We start from the raw sequence: 23,026 nt of genomic DNA, 5'->3' as shown, positions 1-23,026 counted from the left end.
GTTATTTTACTCTTAACAGTTTGCTTGACATTTCTCAGGTATGTGCTAAAGAGAGGCTGTGATTTCCAAGCTAGCCCGCATTCTTTTTTTTTTTTTAAGTTTTTATTTTAATTCCAGTATAGTTAATATACAGTGTAATATTGGTTTCAGGTATACAATCTAGTGATTCAGCAGTTCCATACATCACCTGGTGCTCATCAGGACAAGTTGCACTCCTTAATCCCCATCACCTGTTTCACCCATCCCCTCCCCCCCACATCCCCTCTGGTAACAGTGTGTTCTCTTTAATAAAGAGTCTGTTTCTTGGTTTCTCTCTCTCTCTCTCTTTTCTCCTTGTTCTGTTTCTTAAATACCACATGAATGGAATCATATATTTGTTTTTTTCCGGCTAACTTATTTCACTTAGCATTATATTCTCTACCTCCATCCATGTTGCAGCAAATGGCAAGATTTTTTTCTTTTTTTTTTTTTACTGTCTGAGTAATACTCCATTGTCTTATATACCGCATCTTCTTTATCCCTTCATTAGTCAACGGACAGTCGTCAAGGTAGCCCTCATTCTTGAATTTACTTTGTTTTTGAGAAAATACCATTTAGTACTTATATCAGGTGAAAGTTACTCTGAAGATCTTATGGTTGAAGGTTAACAATGAAGATACCTCAGGAGATGGTGGAGTTGAGTCCCTTAACAACCAGGATTTGTTACCCATCCTCACTCAGGAACTCTCTGCTTTGATATGGGCATTTAAAGCAGTTGTGTAAGTGATGAAGAGGACCCAATATCAACTCCAGCAACAGGTGTTTGTGTTGGGCTTTGCAGGCCAGTTCTTGGCCAACCAACAGCAAATGAGCACTTGGTGTGAACTGTGGAGGGTAGAAAACACTAACCTATCTCTGAAGATCTTGAGCCTGACTGGGGAAAAAGCAGCAAACACATGGCAAGGTGACTCTTGAAGATAGCATAGCTACTCAGGTAAATCTTGTCAAATATGCTTGAGAAGGCTAAAGAAAACCTATTTCAGTGGATTGTGTACAAAGTAATAAATTCACTGAATGGTATCCCAGCTGTGCATGGGGTATGAGCAGTGGAAGATGCCCAAGAATATGTGATCATCCATGCAAAGTGCATAAATTCATTCAGGATCTGTGCTGATGCCCTCACTTTTTAGTTACCCTTCTTTGAGGGTCATTTGGCATTTAGGGTTTGGAAACTACATTTAAGGAAAGTCTTTTTGACTGCAACTCAAAATGACCAGAGCTGGCCAGCTCTATAGTTTCTAAGCAGTTAACAGGAGTCAGGGTCTTTAAGAGTTGAGCGACTGTGTGATTGTTTTAGCACCTACTGGTGTTGAGAGGCCCATAGTACAGTTAGTCTGTAGGCATGGCATTCCCCAGAGTGAGGATGCTTCTCTGATCTGTTCCCTCTGTTCCTGGATACTGCTGACATGGTCTGGGATGAGTCTAACGTACTCTTTTAAGGCCACGCCAATATCCTCTCCTCCTGAGATAGCCCAGTGTCAGGACCAGAGCACTGGGTGGCAAAGAGATATCTTAACTTCAGGGCCTGCTGTGCCATATTTTCACTGTGTGACCTGGGGCAAGTACCCATCTCTCCGAGCTTTTAGTCCCACTTTTTGTAAAATACAAAGTACCTATTCTGTCTACTTCATGTATGAGAAGGCAAATTATAGCTGCTAAACAAATAAAAAGTATTAACCCCAAGACTGGCTTGTTTTTCCCCATTCCCTGTTCCCAAAGTGGATGGTATTCTCTTCCTCACTGATTTAGTATGTTCAGGTTACTACAATAGAATACCATAGACTAGGTAGCTTATAGAGACAGAAATTTAACTCTCACAGTTCTGGAGGTTAGGAAGGCCAATATTAAGGCTCTGGCAGATTTAGTGTCTGGTGAGAGCTTGCCTCCTGGTTCATAGATGGCTGTTTTCTTGCTGTGGCCTCACGTGGTAGAAGGGCTAAGGGAGCTCTCTGGGGTCTCTTCTATAAGGCCACTCATCCCATTCATGAGGACTCCACCCTCATGACTTGATCACCTCCCGAAGGCCCCACCTCCAAGTGCTGTCACACTGGGGGTTAGGTTTCAGCATATGAATGTTGTCAGGGACACAAACATTCAGTCCACAGCACTGACTTGGCCAGTTATATGTATTAGTGGACATTTCTTCATTACGTTCTTTTGTTATAGTTCGTTGTGTGCTTGTCTTGGACCCAGTCATACTTTCTAAGTACTTTGTAGGGCAAGGAGCGGGCTGCAGGTCTTTCAGAAAGGTCTGGGTCTGTTCTCAAGCATTGCTTTTTAGTTGTATCTGAGCTGAATTAAATTGATAAAAATCTATAAACGAAAATGATATAATACTTTTACTAACAAAACAATAATAGCAGCAAATATTTACGGAATGCTTATTTTTGTACTGGGTACTCTGTTAGGCACTTTACTTGGAATCTTCTCAAATCCTTACCACCTCCTTGTGAGGTATGGATGTATTCCCTCTGTTTTACATATGAGGAGACTAAGGCTCGAAGATGTTAAATAGCCTACCCATAGCTCGTCAGTGAGGTTTGCTCACTGGCTCTGGACTCTGGAGCTCTTTTCTCTTACCTCACTGTGCTCTTCTCCTTGTCTCTCTCTCTTGGGAGGGTGGGATGTTGCTGGGCTGCCTGTAAGTCGTTGTTATTCAATGCACGTATCATGAAAATAGAATTGGCTGGAAGGAGGGACCTTGATAATCTTCTGATTGAACCTACTGGAAATATATTTGAAGGAACAGGGTTCCTTGCAGAGGTCGATTTGTTCAAGGTCTTCTAGCTATTTAGTGATGATTTTCTTCACATTTATTAAAAAGTCAACTTAGGAACATGAATAAACACCTAGTGCACTTTTAATGAAATCTGCCTTCTTTGATCATCCAGAATTCTTCCCTGATTGCCGGGCTTGAAACTGAATACTTTTGACATCTAGCCCATCCCCACATCCTAGTGGGTAAAATCATAGTGCAGTCCTGTGGAATGACACTGCCATCTAGTGGATGATTCTTTTTTAAATCACTATTTTTCAAGGGCTAAGAAGCTTCAACGACAATATTCACTTAACAAATATTCACTGCATGCTTCTGTGAGTCTATTCAGGTGTTGAGTGAATTGTGGAGAGCAAAATGAATGATTGGCTTTCCTGGAACTTACAGTCTAGGAACAATGTCTCTTTTCCAAGAAGCATAGAATGGTTGATCCATCTCAGACAAGCTGGTAGGTTCACTGCTTTTCCGGTAACAAGCAGAGAAACGATTTTGAGTGGCCTGCCAGGTGGGCTAGACTCTTGGCCTATGAGTCCATTGCAGGATGGGGGTCTAAGGATGTGATGAATTCTGTGGCCCAGATGAGCAGGGGCATTAGCAGGAGAAACATACTATTCCACTTGGATTTCTTCTTCCCTTTCCTTTGGAAATGCATTGAGTTAGGCATTTCTTCTGAGAACTGGATCACTATCGGCCACATAGAGATCAATTCATTCATTCCTTAAGCTTCTCTTGAATACTTACTATGGGCCAGGCACTGTTCTGGAAGCTGAGATAGTAAAGTGGAAAAAGGACACAAAGTCTTTGCTCTCATTGACATTATATTGCCATAGGCAAAACACAAGAAGAGAAAAGTGTAGAAAAGAATTTTACATAGTGCTAAGGAAATAAATTGGAAGGTAGGTTACTCCGGGGAGTCTTTATCTTATGTACCCATAACGTGGTCACTGAAGTCTTCTCTAAAGAGGCTAACATTTGAATGGACATCGGAAGGATGAGAAGGACCACCAAGAGATAAGCTAGGACAGTGTTCTTGAAATTGTGGGTATGTTGGGTTGCCTGGCTAGCTCAGTTGGTAGAGCGTGTGACTCTTGATCTCAAGGTTGTGAGGTCGAGGCCCACACTGGGTATAGAGATTACTTGAAGTGTTTTTAAAAATTGTGAGTGTGTCATAAAAATCTGAATTACTGGGTCAGGAAATACAGTAGAGGAGGCTAGAACAGAAGAAGCCTATAAAGGCATGTTTTTTTTTGGGTCATAATGTAAAAGACATTTCTTACTGTGTCTTAAAGTTTAAAAAAAAATATTTATCAAGGAGAAGAGGTTTATCAGCAGAAGGAACATCCAAGTGCAAAGATTGCTTGGCAGGAAAGCATTTGGAGTGTTACAGGACAGGGAATCCATCTGGGAGGCTGGAGCACAGTGAGAATTCTTTGGGGGGAGGTTGGGAGGAGGGACAGGTGGGCAGGTCACACGGGGTCTTGTAGACCATGGTGGAAGCCAGAGAAAGGCGTTGAGGGGGTTGTGAGAAGCTCTGGTTCAAATTTTAAGAAAGCTCTTCTGGTTGCTGGGTGTAGACTGGATTGGGGCGGGGGAGAGAAAGCAAGCAGGGAGACCAGTTAGGAGAGGAGTGTAATCACCCAGAGACGCATGGCTGATTTAGGGGAGGAGCTGGGATTGAAGCCCATCTGCTCTGAAGTGCCTGGTGATGGTGACAACAAATGGGCACACAGCACTTTTTGGTATTCAAATTGCTCATATCCTTTAGCTCATTTTCTGTTGAAAATAGCTCGAGGCCGAGCAAGGGCCGATACCATCTCCAACCTCCAGGTGTGGGAAAGAGACCCAGAGATGATAAGTGACTTGAGCAGGTCTCTCCAGCTAGAGAATACTAGAACTGCAAGTCCACGCCTGGTGTTTGCTCTTAGCTCTCTGACTGATGCTGGGCTCTGCTCTTTGTCTCAGAGGAGTTTCCTCCATTGCTGCCTAACTGCAGGAGCCACTTCGCAAATTTTCAGAATGACCCTTTCTTCAGTTGCAGTGTCAGTTGGCAAGCCCGAGCAGGGAGGATGTTTGAGGTGTGTGGGTGGTCAGGGGAAGTAGATGCATCCCTGGCGTAAGTGTGTTGGATTTGCACTACGAGGAAATTAAAGGCTGCAGGAACATATGGGGCTTAGCTGGCAGGAGCCCAGGTGGAAGCCCAGTGGTCTGAATAGCCACACCTGGGGAGGGGGTGCAGCACTTTCCGAAACTGTGTCTCCAAATAAAGATCTCTCAGTCCTCAGATGCCAACTTGTTCTGCTTGGAGGCTTAGAAGATGTCCTCAGGCCCTTCGTTTTGCTTTTGTTCAGCACTTACTCAGCAGACTAACTTCTATGTATTAATATGTTGACCTGGGAGGAAGTTGCTCACAGGAGAGTTGAATGGGCTATTTGTGCTCTCCCAGAGTTTGCAATTTTCTGTTTATTTACATGATTATTTAATATCTCTTTTCTTCACTATGCTGTGAGCTCCATGAAGGAAGTTTCTTTTTGTTCATGATGGTTGAATAAATGAATGATTTGCCAAGTCCTTTAGATAGAAAGACAGTAGTGCCATATTTGGTGTAATGGCAGGTAAGGTCTGTCCCGAGTTTCTTCTGCAGGGATCTTGACAAGGGAATACCGGAAGACATGTTTCTTTGGGGGCTTTGCTTGTCTTTGTGAAGTATGTTGTAGAATGGTTTCTGATCCTTTCATTTCTAAAGAAAGCAGAGTTGTGTTTCCTACTAGGAGGATATTCATTTCTGTTAAAAAATACTAGGGTGGCTCAGTTGGCTTTGACACAGGTCATGATCCTGGGGTCCTGGGATGGAGCGCCCCTCGTTGGAGCCCTGCTGAGCAGGGAACCTGCTTCTCCCTCTCACCTCCCCCACCCCCTCTTGTGCTCTCTCTCTCTCAAATAAATAAAATTGTTAAAAGAAATACTAATATTTTTTTGTCATTGAAATGTGCATTCAGTGTAATTATCTGTTTTGAAAGATTGAGGTGACACAGTGACGCTGTAGAAAGGCTACGAGCTTTATCGTGATAGTTGAGGTACTCCGCAGCATAGCATCTTGCTATTACACACAGACACTCTCGCTCACACACACTCATTTTCTCCTCTGACAGCTACGTCCTACATCACTGGTTTAATTGTACTCATGTATGGGCCTTTTCAGGCATCCCCTCCCCCACATCTGCAAAGAGGGAGGACTGAGGCTAGGATGGAATAATGTAATTACTCTGCTGGGGTAAACTGATAGTTTGTTCTTTGACAACAAAGAAGGTATGGGAAACTCATGTGGAAATGGCCTTTTCTGAGGTTCCCTGCCTTCTAACAGCTTGTTTGGTTCATTCCTGATGATAGCCTTGCAGGTGTTTTTTTTTTTTCTCCTTCAAGATTTGTCTTCCATGGAACCCAAGTCTGCCCCAGGGGGTGGGAAGGCAGTACAGACTACTAGTTTAAAGATGATTGAGGTTCAGGGCATCTGGGTGGCAGATAAGAATCCTACTCTTGGTTTTTGCCCATGTCCCGATCTCAGGGTTGTGCGAATGAGTCCCCAGTCAGGCCCTGCATGGAGTCTGCTTACAGTTTCTCTCTCACTCTCCCCCCACCACGTGCTCCCTCTCTTTCTCTTTCTAAAATACATAAGTACTTCTTTAAAAAAAAAGGCGATCAAGTGTCTTGAGGCAGATCCACAAGTACAGAAATCCTAACTCTGCCGTGTACCAGCTGCTTCCGGTTCCCTAACATTAGCAGGTTTCATTTTCCTCCTGTAAATTAGAGATAATGAGAATATTTTCTTTTTAGGAATGGAATGAGGATTAAAGAACTATAGTTAATGAGGAGCCAGTAACGTAATGTATGTATACCTGAGGGGATGGTGCCTGACACAAAGTTAAATGCCCGGCTGACCACTGTCATTATTCTTATGTCTATTTCATGCTGTTTGCATGGTTTTTAAAAACCATCTCTGGAGATTTTTCTGGCCTGCTTGCTGAATGCTCTCCTTGGGTAGTGACTGATTTTTCTCTTAAATTCTGTCTTGTTTGTAGGCAGACATCCAAGTAGACTTGGTCCGGCAGCATTTCTATGAAGTATCGCTGGAGTATGTCTTCAAGGTGCAGGAAGTCCAAGAGAGAAAGATGTTTGAGTTCGTGGAGCCTGTAAGTAGATGCTCAGGGTTTCCTGCTGTACCCACACTTGGATCCCCAGCTCTCAGTGCACTGCCTAGATTACAAAATGCTCTAGGTCGCTGATGAAGAGGTTGACCGGCCGTGGTGCGGTGCTCTGTCAGTCTGGCTGACCCTGGATTGTCCCCAGTGGCCATTCCTGTGCAACCTGAGCAGTACTGGTGGCGCATTCAGGGGGAGTTGCTTCCTCAGGCCACCCTCTGTTCTGCCGGGGCAGGAGTTTTCATCTTGCCCAGTAGTAGTGATTACACCTTAACTTTTCACCCTCCCACCCCCTTCCTTTCTCCCTCAAATAATCCAAACGTAGTAGTTGCCCAAGGGGAATGTACATACTACCTTTGTCTTTTTGTCTGCTCAATTCAGAACCCCTCTGCACTCCTTCCATGCCTTAAAAGGTGCTATATAAAGCGATTTCTCACTGTAGTTTGTTATAACTGGGCAGCCAGGAGATTGTGCTTAGTGAACCATAATGGGATTTGGACTTGGTCACTGTGTCCAGTGGGTACAAAAGGTTGTTGTGTAGAAACAAATCTGGCTTTAGTTGAGGCCACCTTAGCCTGTTGGTGGCTCCGTGCAGTGGTGGCGCTGCCCTACCCCGCTGTGGCACTCCGAATGCACATGACCAGGATGTCCAGGAAACCCCAAAGGAGCGTGTGGGCCTCGATTTAAAACTCTTGCTGACCTTGGATTCTTTGTTAAAAATGCTGGCTGTGATTGTGACCCCCGCCTGGGGTCTCTATAGAAACAAGATTCTTACCTACCTAGATTTAAGAAAGTGATTTTTTTAAGCAAACGAGAATAAAACTGTAAGAAACTGAAAGAAAATAACCACTCTTTTCAGTAAAGAGTGTTCTGTGCTCCATTTCTAATTTATAAACTTCTGGGGTGCTTTTTAGGCATGTAGACTTGCTAATAGTTTTAACAGAATCCACTGGGCTTTGGAATCTGATGCTTAGATTTTTTACTATACCGTAACTGTGATCTTGGGATTCCACTCTGTGCCACCCCATCTGGAAAATTCCTTAAGATCTTTAATTACCTCATTCTTCTTATCTGAAAATTGGAAGCTTTAGAGCCAACTTCCTGTCTAGCAGTGGTCTCTGTCACAGTCTCAGGTCAAATCCCCATGTTTTTACAGACAGAGTCTGTCTGGTGGGAAAAGCCATCTGTCAGAGAAAGTGAGCTTATTGACTTCCCTGCTTAGGGCACAGAGTTGGTAAAGCCAGACATTCAATGAACGGTGTATTGAAGACTGTTTCCTCTGGTGTGGGCAGGCATTCAAAAGCTGTCACAGATTGAGCCTTGGGCATGTTTCATTGATTTTACCAGAATTTGTAGAGGAAAACAACAGTGTGATTGTAATAATCTTTATGTGCAAATTGATATTATTCTACAATTGCCTGCTTTTCAGGACTTGGATTTTAATTGGCCCATCTTAATTCTTTGAGGTGATTTTTTTGTTGCTGTCTACTTTGACCTCCCAGTAGGTGTTCCTAGTGAGTCAGGTACTGTATCTGTGTGCTTTTGCTGGGTAACAACCACAAAACTCATACAGCAGTAGACATTTATTTCTCCTAAATCTGGGCGTTTCTTCTCCTTCTTTTTCTCTCTTTCTCTTTCTTCTTCTTCCTCTTCTTCTTCTTCTTCCTCCTCTTCTTCTTCTTCTTCTCCTTCTTCTCCTCCTCCTCCTCCCCCTCCCCCTCCCCTCTTCTTCTTCTTCTTCTTCTTCTTCTTCTTCTTCCTTCTTTCTTCTTCTTTCTTCTTCTTCTTCTTTTTAAGAAACCTCCAAAGAATAATCCTTCTATTTCCTGGCACTCACTTTTAGTATATCAGTGTCTTGAGTTTTTGAGAGGCAGTATAATCATTGGTAAGGGCTCCAGAGCCAGATGGCCTAGATTTAAATCTCAGCTCAGCCATTTCCTAGCTGTGTGTTCTTGGGGAAGTTACCTATTTCTCTGAGCCTTAGTTTCCTTATCTACAACATGAGTATAATAATACCACCTACCATATAAAGATGTTAGGAGGAATAATTTAGTTTATCCATGTATGATGCTTAGAATAGAGTGAACCTAATTAACACCCAGTTAGTATATAATTGCTAATTAGCACCCAGGCAATGATTACTTTTTATTAGAAGATAGAGGAATATGTAAGCTTCAGTCAGCCAGGGTCTACTTAGATGAGCAAATGAGTCAAGTGGCAATATTAACAGGGTCTGCCTGTTTTAATATAAAAAGTCTTGGTAAATCTGAAAGCATTTACTTACTACCAGAAAAATTGCTGAAGATCCCGCTGCTGTTTCTGAGGAGTTCAAAGCCTCATTAGGGAAGCATGATGTATATAGTAGAGAGGTATCCAAGGGAGCAAGCAGCTCAGTGCCATTTGAGTCAGGAGGGATCATGTGGGGAAGTGCCAGAGGGGTATCAAGAGTGGAAAACTATTGTGATTTGTGGATGTGTCCCAGGCCATGCAGTGAGGCACCTGGAAAGCTAATGATAAAAATTTCTGGTCCCCTGTTAGAATGAAAAGAAAGTGATAGGATCTTGCCCACAGTTAAATTAAATGAGTTGGTTGAGAGGCTGCATGTAGAATTCACATGTTCAACCTTCACTTTTTTATAGAAGTTAATGTTGCTCAACCCACCACCTCATGGGCGGGTCAGGGCTTCGGGAGCTGTGGCTAGCAGGAGAGATTGATCCAGAACACTGCTGATCAGACCCATGGTTGTCAAAGTCGAGAAATGCAGACTCTTGGCTCTACCCTAGAAAAATTGCGGATTGGGGCCCAGTCATCAGTCTTTTAGTAAGCCCTCTAAGGTGATTCTGTGGCACTTTTAAGTTTGAGCCCCTGGCTGAGATTGTGCAGAAGACCCTGAAATAACAGTTGATTAGGAGTAACTGTGTCATATGCTAATGGTCCCTTCACCTCCATAATGTCATCCAATCCTTACACTGTCTCTGAGGGTAGGTAATTGCTGTTTTATGTCTGTTTTCAGATGAGGAAATGGAAGCACATTTATTCTCTAAGGTGACATCTGGTACCTAGCAGAAGTGGAATGGCTCTTAGTCTCTCTGAAACAGTATTTGATTGCTTACAGGTGGAAAGGAAACCAGAAGAAATTTATTGAACTAAGTTGCTGGGGCACCTGGTGTGGGTATTCATATTTTGAGGTGGTTGCAGTCAAGGGAATCTTCCAGCCATTCAAGGAACCTCCATGGATGTTGACCGTGTTCATTTGTTTCCTAGAAAGTAACTTCAAGTACCAGGATGTTACTGACCTTCAGAAAAAAAGAAACAAAATTTTAGTGTTCCAAGCAAAAAAATTCAGACTTCTGGCCTTTATTTTCTTGTTGAGGTACTAAATGTTCTGGAGATTTTGGATTGCAGATAATGACATCCTGATTTCTTGAAGGTGAAGCCACGTTCCATCTGTTCCCTGAGTTTTCATAATTGGAGGTTACGGAGTGCTAAGGAGAACTCATTCCCCACATTCATCAGACACTGCATTCTCTGAGTTGTACCTTGAGAATATTTTTTGGTGCTGTGCCTTCCTGTCCTTTCTCACTACTTCTGCCCCACCGTAGGTCTTCATTTTCTCCTTTGATTTGTTGCATCCTATCTTGGGCTCCCCCCTTCCTCAGGCTGGGCTGGACACTGCCACCACAGTGCATCTTCTAACACATCCGTCTAAGTATATCCGTCTTGCTGAACAGCTCCTGTCGGCACTCCTGTGCTAAGGCTGTTACGTAGGTGATCTCTGTCTTCACCACCACCCAGTGCAGTAGTATGTAGCATTAGTGTCCTCCTGGAAAAGAAGAGTTACAGGGGATTACATGGCTTGCCCAGCACAGCTTATCATCACTCTACTGTCTGCCCTTCTCTTTGTCATGCGAATGAGTGATTCTTGGTGGTTATATTTGTTTGTGAAGGCTGCCATAACCAAGTACCACCAACTGGGTTCTCAGAATAAAAACTTCCTGCCTCTCATAGTTCTAGAGGCTAGAAGTCCAAGAGCAAGGTGTCAGCAGGGCCATGCTCCCTCTAAAACCTGTAGGGAAGATGTCTTTTCTTCCTTGTAGCTTCTGGTGGCTGGCTGGCAGTATTTGGCATTCCTTGCTTTATAGGTGCATCACTGCTATCCCTTGTCCTCATGTGGTTATCATGCCTCTGCTTCTCTGTCCAAATAGCCCCTTTTTATGGGGACACTGGTCATTTTAGATCAGGACCTGCTGGCCTGATTTTAACTTGAGTACCTCCGTAAAGACTCTATTTCCAAATAAAGTCACATTCTGAGTTACTGGGGTTAGGACTTCAACATAATTTTTTTGTCAGGGTTGGGGGAACACTATTCAGCCTGTAACAGTAGCTTTGTTCTATGAATGGAAACAACCTGAATTTATCAGATAGTCCAGAATGGTACAATTGTCACTGAATGAAGCACTTACATTTTTGCTTACTTAAAAAATATATGTGCTATATTGTCTTGTAGGAAATAGGAATAGATTTTTTTTTTTAAGTTATTTTCTGAAGAAAATAAGGATGGGGGTCCTTGAAGGCAAAAGGAGTTGGGGAAGGTCTTTCTTTGGTATTGCCTTTGTTGCGCTATGATTGTGTGTCCCTGGCTGTTCAGGGAGGAGCCTCTATGGATGTGCTGACTTATCTGCCAACCAAGGTGAGGCTACAATAAGCTTTTCCTCTTTGTGCTTGAGTACAAGCATTTCTTTGAGGCAGACAGATGATCCATCTCTGGGGTCTTTCGAGGACCTCGCCCAGCCCTCTGGGGAGTGAACTTTCATTTCCCACTGGGTAATGGATTCAAAGGTTCATGCAGTGTGTGGGAAGGGGATGTCAGGAGGTGTGCCAGGGGAAGAGAGATGCGGGCAGGGGAGAAGGGAAGGGGGCCAAGGATAACAATATCTATGGAATCATTTCCCATAGGGAAGTGGACAATCAAGCATGATATCAAAGGAAGTGAAAACCAAAATAAATACTAGTCACTCTCTGCCTTGAACACTTGTGTGCATGCCCAGGTGGTGTGTTAGTGAGCTGTTGGAGGATATATTTAATTACCTTGGGCAAGAGAGGCCCTGTTGACTTTAAGTGGAAAATAAATCAGAGTTAACAGGAGAAATGGCTTTGGAATTAGCTGCTTATCTTCTGCATTATTCTCCAGGAGAGGATGATTCAGTGCCTTCGAAAAGTGATGGGCACAGCATTCGAGAATGGGGGGAAGGAAAAGATAAGAAACAACAGTTTTCATTGTGAACACTGACACTAGGTTTGGCATAAGGGCCTCTTCTTCTCTCTTCCTGGAGCCATCTAGCTGGAAAAGCCTGAGCGTTCCTTTCAAAAAAGTATTTTATATGGTGGAAGTTCAAAAGCTTCCATCATCTTTCAAGAAAATAATTCATTATTAGTCCTTGGTGACTCTATGTGGTTTACCACTCGTTTGTTGATTTATATTAGTGATCTGTATATGGCGTCACAAGATATTTTTTGAGCCAGAGGACCCAGCAAGGCCTGCTTTCTGACCTCCCATGAGAATCTAAGGGAATAGTTGCTCTGGGGACAATAGCGGTGGGAAGTTGGGATATCATATTATTAAAAGCTGGGTTTTGCCTGACTTCACAATACAGAGCTCTTTGATCAACTGGGCTGGGCAGTGGCTCAGTCCAAAGACCATTCTTTGCTCTGAGCTCAGGTAGAGTAGCACATACCTTACCATGTAGCACATACCATACAATGCTTACCATTCCTGCCACAAGCCAGGTGGGAGATGAATAGGGGTGGGCTGTTTCCTTTGCCATCATTGTTAGGGCTGCCTCTCAGAAGAGGGTTCTCTCAGAAGAGGAGAGTTAGGTGAAAAAACAAAGTGAGAATATGTTTAATTACTAGAGGTATGTTCGTTTGAGGGACTGGAAAATTAAATAACAATATAAAACAAAGCAACTGTATCTTGATGTAACATGTGTTAGAGGCAGGTCAGGGAGGTCAGAGTGGACCACTCAGAAAATGTGAGTTGGCATTGAAAAGTTTGAGTTAGAACAGGGATGGAGTCCCCAAATGCAGTATGACAGAGATTGTGACAAGGTGTAAAGTTCTGGTTCTTCTAAAACCTTGTTAAGGCTTGTATTGCAATCCTTTCTCCAGGTTGAGATTTGGAACTGAGGCAAGATGCATAGAACTTGGGAAGGGGCCAGGGAGACCTAACAACAGTAGCTTTGTGTGTAGGTTCTGGGAGGAAGTAAGGTAGGAACATTGGTTGAGCCTGGAGAAGTGAAGATTGGCAGGACTCAGGGTGGGAACATTCATAGTTTTCACTGTATGAAGGTGTGTTGTGAGAATCAGGCTGAACAGATGTTTTCACTCTTCACTAAATACAAGACTACAAAGTGAATGGACTTAATACCTTTTAGCTCGAGGGGATTTAAGTGAGAATTTAGGGGAACCATCATAACTGAAGATGTGGGAACATGGGAATATTTTAATAACGGCATCCCTGGTGTTTACCTGTGGGTAGTTTAGGGAGAGCACAGAAGCACATTTGAGCCGAAGTCTGATCTGGGTGATTTTCTTTGATTTGACTTTGCCTGTGACACTGTGGACTCAGGACATACCATCTTCCTCTTCTCCCCTCTCTGTTGGCCGTCAATATAACTACACTTTTCCGCATGGTAACCTGATACTGCAGATGTATTTGATGGAGACTGAGTTGGACTTGAAGGAGACTGGTCTTCAATTTCTGAAGAAATGATTTTCTTTGAAGGTACTGAGGCTCAGAGTAAGAGCTTAGATGTTGATGCCGAGGAGACCTGGTTTCAAATCCTGGTTGCTGCTTACTTTGTCTTTTGGAGCAAGTTACTTAACCTTTCTGAACTTGCTTTCTCAATATTGAAATGGAGACAACAGTAGTACTTACCTGCTAGGCTGTTAAGAGCATTTAGTGAGAGCAGACATACGATGTTACAGTGCCCGGCATACGAGTAAGCTCAGTAGATGATAGGCATTTTTATTACTGTTTCTAGCCTTTCAAATCAAGGTTGGGAACTCAGGTAAAGCTGCATAATACCTATTTAACATGCTTATGTGAACTCTGCCCTTCTTCTTTCATTACAGCTACTGGCATTCTTGCAAGGACTCTTCACTTTCTATCACCATGGTTATGAACTGGCCAAGGATTTCAGCGACTTCAAGACTGAGTTGACCATTAGCATACAGAATGTGAGTGGGCAAAGAGATGGGCTTCCTTTTCCTGGTTGAGAAAAGGAAAGAACACAAAGTATGGGTCTGATTGCATAGAGATCACTTATTTGGATTGGAATGCAGATGAGGAAGATGGGTCTTGCTTGGGTTCAAAGGGCAGCTGGGGGCAGACATTTGTAGGGTGCTTGGTGGCCCCAGGTTAGAGCATCAACCTCTTTTCCATTATTTCTAAGCACTATTTATGTTTTCGGAAGTCCTGCTGATATTTTTGTTTTAAATCTGTAGCACCAGAGTCAGGATTTCCTTTGGCAGTGGAAGGCCCAGCCTCCCTCTGTGCATCTAGCTGCCTGGCCACAAGAGACCTTGGAGGGTGTTCAGGGGTTGGGGGTGGGGCATACATGCTGGCCTCCAGCTCAAAGGATATGATCTTGTTTAACTTTTAGTAAGGCTCACAGGAAATCCAAGTCAGAGCCATTTACTCCCAGTCTCCTTCCCCACATTTTAACCAGCAGGACCTTTTGGTGCTCAGAATTGTGCTAAGGGCCGTTTGGTTAGCAGTTACTGGTCTCAAACCCCTGTGTCACTATGTGGCTGGCTATATTAGTCTGCATGTTGTCTTTGTCTCTAGATGATGCTGTGTAGAAAAGAAACCCAGGTGTGTCCTTGTGAGTTTTATTGCATGGGTTTAGAAGCCTGGAGCTTGCCCTGCCATGGTTCTCTGTGTTGTTTTGGAAAACAGACAAGGTTTCCCAAAGCATGGCTTCCCCTTAGACCAGCTTCCTCAGAAGGTAGACTCGGAAGTGGAGGTTTACGTGTAGCAGGTTTACAGGGGAGTAGGGGCAGCAAAATCACCCGTGAGAGAGAGGGCAGCAGACCCCTGCCGGAGAAGTTGAGCTGTGAGGCCTCAGTCAATGCCCTGGGGTGTCCTAGAGCTGATATCGACCTTCACAGTGGCTTCAATAGAAGCAAGGGTGCCAGGCTTTGGACCCCTTCCCCTTTTGCCCCTAGCCTTGACTAGTCATGGGGTGCAGGTTGCGCTGGGGAAAGGAGTTACCTTGAGTGAACCAGCTCCCTTTTGAGGAAGGAACCATCTATGAACCATCAGCAAGTGGTATTCCTGCAGTTGGAGAAATAAGTCCCTCTGTCTTTTTTTTTTTTTTTAAGATTTTATTTATTTGCGAGAGAGAGAATGAGAGACAGAGAGCATGAGAGGGAGGAGGGTCAGAGGGAGAAGCAGACTCCCTGCTGAGCAGGGAGCCTGATGTGGGACCCGATCCCGGGACTCCAGGATCATGACCTGAGCCGAAGGCAGTCGCTTAACCAACTGAGCCACCCATGCGCCCCTAAGTCCCTCTGTCTTGAAGGGAGCTTGGGGGACCATTCTGTGAACTATCTGAATCAGGGTCCCTTGGGATGCTTGTTTAAAATGCGCATTTCTGGGTCCAGAGGTACTAAATTAATCTTTAGGGGTGATGCCTGGACATTTGTATTTTCTCCACATTGTCTAGGTGATTTTGATGGTCTTGAGAGTTTTGAGAGTCATTCTGGTATAGGATTTTATGGTCAAAAGGTACTTCTTAAAAGTGAGTATTTGCCTAATTCCTAGGTGGCTCAATGTTCCTTACCTGGTTTTAGATCTAAGGATTCCATAGGTTGATGTTGTGAATTGTTAGAGATGAGAACAAGGTTTCATTTCTTTGATTTAAATGCCTTTCATCCTAGACAAGAAATCGCTTTGAAGGCACCAGGTCAGAAGTGGAATCGCTGATGAAAAAGATGAAGGAGAATCCCCTTGAGCACAAGACCATCAGTCCCTACACCATGGAAGGGTACCTGTACGTTCAGGAGAAACGTGAGTACTGGTGGTGAACGATGGCTTGGGGTACACTTAGGCCTTTTGCCCGGGAGGTAGAGGGTGTGTCTAGTAGTGCCTCGCCTAGAGCACAGCTTCTGTAAATATAGATTCGGGTGATGAGAGTAGCTGATAGTTGAGTTTTTTAAGGGAAAGATACCTAAAAGGTCTTGTCTACCTCCCCGTGATGTGTTCTGTTTTCTTTGTAACTGGAAATTCCCTCAGGAACCTGGAATTCATTGAGGCTCTGTGGTGGTTTTTTTCTCCTTAATATCACACTTGACGTGCCTGAACGCTCAGCATGGCTTTAGCTGTCGCACGCTTGGCATAGAGGCTCTGAAAGGGCCTTGCATGCTAGACCTTACTGTCTATCAGTAGTCATATCCTTGGGTAGACTTAATATGGAATGATTTTGTTCCATTCAAGACTTGGTTTGGCAAGGACCAAATAAATAGTCATGAATTAGGCCTTCTCACCTCCTTTCTTCAATTGCTGTCATTTCAACCCTTACATTTTGTGAGTAGAAACACAAACTCACTCCGAGAGGTAGAAAGAGAAATCCATTGTCCTGCCAATGTGATGTCAAGGAAAGAAACACCAGGTGCTGCTAATCCAGACTTCTTTGTGATGACTCATAGGCTACTGCGATAGGTCTGGGGAAAGGCTTTTTGATGGGGCCGTGCTTTGAGGGTAGCACTTCCAGACTTAGCTCATGGAGTGCTAGGGATAGAAGAAGGTCATTTTTTTTTTTTTCTTTAATGGATAGTTCTCCTAGTCTTCCATCCCTCCTTTTTCGGTTGGACATGTTAATCCTCCCAGATTTTTGCTGGTTTTGTGCTCTTTACTGTCCTTCTGTTGATTCAGGGTGAGGCAAATGTCTTCACTCCTAGAAGCTTACTAATGGAACAGAACACTTGATTTCAGTGATTATTCTAGTTAGTGATTGCTCACAAGTTTGCTTGGCCCTAAAATTGTTGCCTGGTGACAATGGGGGCAGTAGCGGGGTTTGAGTTTGGAGGCATTGGTTATCTTGAGGGTTTTTATGCCCTTTATTCTTACAGGGATGAGCTTGTTGAGGTTTATAAGAAGTGGAAGGTACTTTAGTACTGTGTTTTGTGTAGACCTCAATATAAGGTGTTACCTTTTTTACCCAATGAGAAGATCCACCCCAAAAAGTTTAAGGTCAACTTGAATATAGTTCAGTGTCCACTTACAATACTTAATTTATTAATATTATTCACTTACATATATGTAATCTGCACTCACATTAATAAACCAATTTTTTTCAAACACTTCACATGCTTTTTAAAACATGAATGTCTTGATAATCATTAGAACCAGATTTTAACTCTCAAATACATGAGTCTAGAGCATATCAATGGGATACAGCTCTTTTCATTTGAAAGTTTTGGTGACTTATTACTTAGAAATAATTTGAAATGTGAAGAAAAATTGCAAGAAGAGTATAATGAACAACTATATGCCCTTTATCTAGATGCATGAATTTTTACCATTGTTCCACAATTTATAGAGTTCTTTCTCTTTCTGGGTGTGTGTGTACACACATCACAGTCACAGAGACACACACACATTGCCGTTGTTTCTGAATCGTTTTGGAACTGATTCCATACCCCATGCTTCTTTACTTTAGTGTGTATTTCTTATTCTTTTTATGTAACCACAGTATAGTTTCCATATCCAGCAAATGTAACATTGATAAGATATTTAATGTAAATGACAGGTCCTATTCCAATTTTGTCAGTTGTCCCAGTAATGCCCTTATAAAGCATTTTCTTTTCCTTCTGTCTAGATAGGACTTCAAACTGCGTTTGTCATGACTTACTCTGTAATAATTCCTCAGCTCTTCTTTGTCCTTCATGACACATTTTTGAAGAGTGTAAGCCAGTTCTTTTCTAGAATTTTCTTCACTGTGGGTTTGTCTAATGTTTCCCGGTGATTAGATTCAGGTTAGGCATCCCTTGTCAAATCCTACATAAGTAGTAACATTTGTGTTCTTATCTGGGTACCACATCTAGTGGCACAGGATGGCCATCTGCCCCTCAGTGGTGATGTTAATTTTGGTCACTCACTCAAAGTATCATTTAGTTTATCCACTGTACAGTCACTATTCTTCCCTTGTAGCTCATTAGCAGTGTATGGGGAGACCCCTTAAGACCATATCTTTCTCATCAAGCTTTGCTAGAGTTAGCATCCACTGGCAGTTCTTGCCTAAACGGATGGTTACTGTGATGGTTGCAAAATGGTGATTTCTCAGCTCTGTCACTCTTCCACATTTATTAGTTAGTGTACTGCAAGGAAGCGACCACCCTCCCCTCCTCATTCTCTTCTTCTCTCCTTTCTTATCCATCCATCCATCCATCTTATTGTCGGGATGGACTTAAGGATTTCTGTTCTATTCAGTAGGCTAAATCCAAGTCCAGTACTGTTCTTATTTGTTTGAATGCTCAGATGATTTAAGATACAGAACTTTGGGAATCTTTGTGTTGTGCTATCCTTGGAATTTTTTCTCTGAGCCACAAAAATAAATTAGAATGGTTGGTATTTTTGTCTTTGATGCTTCAATGTAGACACTTACTGTGTTGCTTTTTACTTTTTTCATTTCCTACGTGATATTCCACATTTGCTATGGGCACTGATACCCTGAAAAATAACTACTAAATCTTTATTAAATCTCATGTTACTACTTAAAAACAACAGCAACAACAACAACAACAAAACCATTTCTGCTCTGTGATCTCTTTGAGCATCTAAGGCTAGTGTTGATTGAGGACCTTGGAGGCTAATAATGCTGATTATGCCTTCTTCCTCTAATAATATTTTGTTATTCAAGATAAAGTAGTTAGCCAACTACCAGGTAAAATCAGGATTTGACTGAAGGGCATCTCCCTCTTTCCTGAGGGATAATATTGAGGGACAGACTCCTTAGATTACATTTGGGTATTTATAGTTACTTCCATTTACATCTTTGTGTCAGAGTTTGCCTGTCTGCTTTTCAGATCATCTTGAGTCTGGTAAAGTACAGATTAGGGGTTTGGCAGTAGGTCAGAACCTCTGTATGTCTTTGTAGAGAGTTGCAGAGCAGCTGTGTGGGAAGCATGAAGTCATCACACCAGATGGGAACAGTGACAGGCACTTTGAGGAGCTTTTCTGTGTTCTTTCCTCAATCATCTTACTTCTGTCAGGGGAGAAGGAAACTTCAAGTGGAGATTGATGATGGGAAAGAGAATTGATTTCCCCAGGGAACCTCTACTTCCCTTATATTTTAAGACCCATTGGATGCAGCATTTAGTGGGAAACAGTTTTCCTTGGTCCCTGGGGAAAGCCCTGGGTCAATTCCATTTCCAGCCCGTGGGATCAGATTTCTGCCTGTTCCAGTCTAGCTGGTGAAGATTACATTGCCCCTAGAAACAGTTTAAGGGTAGGTGAGCACTGTGGGTTGTGGGCTGTGTGTGTTTCCAGCATGCGTTCGACACATAGAGATGTTTCATGGGAAATACTACCTTGCAGGTCACTTTGGAACTTCTTGGGTGAAGCACTACTGTACATATCAACGGGATTCCAAACAAATCACCATGGTACCATTTGACCAAAAGTCAGGAGGAAAGGGGGTGAGTTCGTTTTTTAAATTTCATGCTTGATTTGCTTGGCCAACATAGGATGGTTATAATGCATATGTATAGCAACACCTTCAGTGTGTCACTGTCATTTTCTTTTTTTGTTTTTTAAGTTTTTTTTTTTTCTACTGAAGTATAATTAGCATACAGTATTAAATTTCCCTTCAGGTATACAGTATAATGACTCAACAATTGTATACATTACTCAGTGCTCGTCCCAGTAAGTAGACTTTTAAACTCCTTTATCTATTCTACTCACCACCCCCCCCAACTCACCTTCCTTCTGGCAATCATCAGTTTGTTCTCTATATTTGAGAGTCTGTTTTTTTGTCCATCTGGACATTTGCTTTTTCTTTGTTGGTTCATTTGTTTCTTAAATCGCACATTTAAATGAAATCAGATGGTATTTGTCTTACTCTGTCTGACCTATTTTACTTAGCATTATACCCTCTAGGTCCATCCATGTTGTTGCAAGTGGGAATACCTCGTTTTTTTTCATGGCTGAGTAATACTCCTTTATATATATATCCCAGTTTCATTCTTTTGCATTTGGCTGACCAGTTTTCCCAGCACCATTTGTTGAAGAAGACTGTGTTTTCCCCATTGTATATTCTTGCCTCTGTTGTTGTAGATTAATAGATCATATAGGTGTGGGTTTATCCGTGGATTCTCTATCCTGTTCCATGGAGCTATATGTCTGGTTTTGTGCCAGAACCATACTGTTTTGATCACTACAGCTTTGTAGTGTATCTGGAAATCTGGGATTGTGATATCTCCAACTTTGTTCTTCTTTCGCAAGATTGCTTTGCTGTAGTTTTCCTTACTTTTACACAATAGTTCTAGGAGGAATAGTACCCTAGACAGTAACTATAGCAAGGCGAGTATTCTTAGCTTTAAGTTCTATTAGGAGCTGCAACTAAGAAAGATTCTTGTATTTCACATATATACAATATTAAGTATGTCAAATGTGTTTAGATGCTAGAAATTCCTGGATGGCCTTGTCCTGTGAAACTGATGGATATCACTCTTACTTGATACAAAGAGGGCTGCAAGCTAATGGTTTAGGTGTCCTGATTATCTGTTGCTGTGTAACAGATCACTGAAAAACTTAGCAACTTTTTTTTTTCTAAAGATTTTATTTATTTATTTATGTGTGAGAGAGAGCATGAGCAGGGGGAGAGGGAGAGAGGCAGAGGGAGAGGCAGAGGGAAAGGGACAAGCAGACTTCCCACTGAGTGGGGAGCCTGACACAGGGCTCGATCCCAGGACCCCGAGATCATGACCTGAGCTAAAGTCAGATGTTTAACCGACTGAGCCACCCAGGTGCCCAAACTTGCCAACTTTTAAAACAACACCAGTCATTTTAGTATTTCTCACAGTTTCTGAATGGGTCAGGAATTGGGCGAGCATTTGGATGGGTGCTTTGGGCTCAGGGTTTCTCAGGGGGTTCCAATCAGATGGTAGCAGGAGCTGGAACAGTGAGGGTTTGAAGCAGCTGAAGGCTGGTCAGCCATGACTCTCTTTCTTTCTCCTGATCTCCTTCCTCCCCTTCCCTCTTTCCAGCCTGCTCTGTATAGTCTCAGGGCCTGTCCATCTGGTTTCTCAATGGGAGATAGTTTGGATTTCCTCACAGCATGGTGGCCTCAGGGCAGCTAAAGATGTCAAGAGTGAATATTCCAGCAGTGAAAGCAGAGACTGCATGTAGCCTTAGAAGTCATAGAGCTCTGTTGGTTGAAGCAGTCCTAAAAGCCCCCCCAAGCCACCCAGTTTCATGGCGAGAGGATGCAGACCAGCCTCTTGATGGGAGGAATATTACAGTCACATGAAGAATGTGTAGGATAGAAATACTCTTGCAGCCGGCTCTGATCATAGGCCCTGCAGGTCACTGCTGTAGAGCTCCCCACTGTGCTCCAGCCTTTCTCCTTTCCTCTGGGCTTGCTAGCTGCAGCCTGAGCGCATTTCCTCTTCTGGTGATGGGTCTTTTCTCTCTGGCTGTTCTTAATATCTTTTTTTCCTTTTGGTATTCTACATTTCATTATGATGGTCCTATGTATGATTTTTTTTTTTTTTTTTCATTCTGTTGTGCTTGGGAATTTGGGGCCTTTCTGTATTTGGGGATGGGTGTCTTTTAGTAACTTTGGGAAATTCTTACCATTTATCACTTTGAATTTTGCCTCATCCCCATATCGCCTTCTGGACATAACTCCTTTGGAAGATAGCTAAATATTTTTAACAGAAGCGTTTATATTTTTCATCTGTTTGTATCTCTGGATTCCATTCTGCATAATTTCTTTGATTCTATGTTTAAATAATTTTTAAGCTGTATCTAATATGTTGATGAATTAGTCCCCAGTAAGCATTCCATCTCTGGTACTCTCTGTGGTGCACTGTGGTGCAGTGTGTGTGTGTGTGTGTGTGGGGGGGGGCATTACAGAGGCTAAGAGCATCAGCTTTGAAATTAGACTGCCCGGCTCAGTAATGTTAGATGCATCTGTCATTACTGTTGGCTACTCTATCAGGCTGCCCCTTTGCTCTGTACCACTTCCAGTTTTTCTTCCTGGCTTTCTTTTACTTAGTCCACAATACAGGAATTTATCAGCATCTCTTTTCCTTCCATGTATTACAAAAGAATACACCAAAGCTCTTTTAATGTTTTAGGAGTGGAGTAATGCCAGGAAAACAACATTGTTTAAATATAGAAACATAAAGAAATTTATGGAGTCGGAAGAGATATTAAACATTAATCACTAGGTGTTCCCTAGTTTTTATACAAAGGCAATAGTTAGACTTGCTCCCTTGGGTTGAGCCATAGTCCTTTTCCAATCCTGTCTTTCTAGAAATGAGCATCACTAAATTATTCTCTCACACAGTCTTTATTTTGGGGCTTTTGACCTTGTGCTTTCCTAAGCCTTAAAAGAAGAACTCTTGTGTTTGGTCTTATCCCACTGGAAAGTGAATGACAGAGACCAATTATGGTGGATGTTTGGGACTCCCACGTCTTCAGTGAGTTAATAGTAAACACATCACTGGGTTGTTAAGAAGTTTATATGAATTAGTATATATACTCTTGGAAGAGAGCTTCACACACAATGAGTTCTGCATTAGGAGCTTGATAGTACAATAATTAATTTTCCTAATAATTCCTTAAATTTATATTTTTCTAAGTCCATGTATTGTCTACATTATCCTGTTTGATCCAGTTTTCTCCTTCATAAAGGAGGAAATCGAGGTCTAGAGAGAGCAAATGATTTATAAAGCCCATAAAACTGATGAGTTACAGAGCCAGTACTCACAGCCTGATTCTGGA

At 42.6% G+C, this 23,026-nt stretch overlaps 1 protein-coding gene across 10 annotated transcripts in view; it reads left to right on the top strand.

The window, feature by feature from the left end:
- The window catches only part of ARHGAP26 (Rho GTPase activating protein 26), a 431,053-nt gene that overhangs the window by 114,142 nt on the left and 293,885 nt on the right, over positions 1–23,026 (top strand). For all 10 annotated transcript variants that reach the window (XR_013445819.1, XR_013445818.1, XR_013445821.1 and 7 more), the window contains 4 exons: positions 6,892–7,002; positions 14,146–14,250; positions 15,955–16,084; positions 19,613–19,713. Coding sequence is in view for 6 of the 10 variants with exons in the window: in XM_078067363.1 (XP_077923489.1) it covers positions 6,892–7,002; positions 14,146–14,250; positions 15,955–16,084; positions 19,613–19,713 (447 nt within the window). In the remaining 4 variants the exon portion in view is untranslated. The remainder of the gene's footprint in view (positions 1–6,891; positions 7,003–14,145; positions 14,251–15,954; positions 16,085–19,612; positions 19,714–23,026) is intronic.

Source organism: Halichoerus grypus, chromosome 2 (genome assembly GCF_964656455.1).
Source record: "Halichoerus grypus chromosome 2, mHalGry1.hap1.1, whole genome shotgun sequence".
Lineage (NCBI taxonomy): Eukaryota > Metazoa > Chordata > Mammalia > Carnivora > Phocidae > Halichoerus > Halichoerus grypus.
This window is presented reverse-complemented; position numbering and strand designations above follow the sequence as displayed.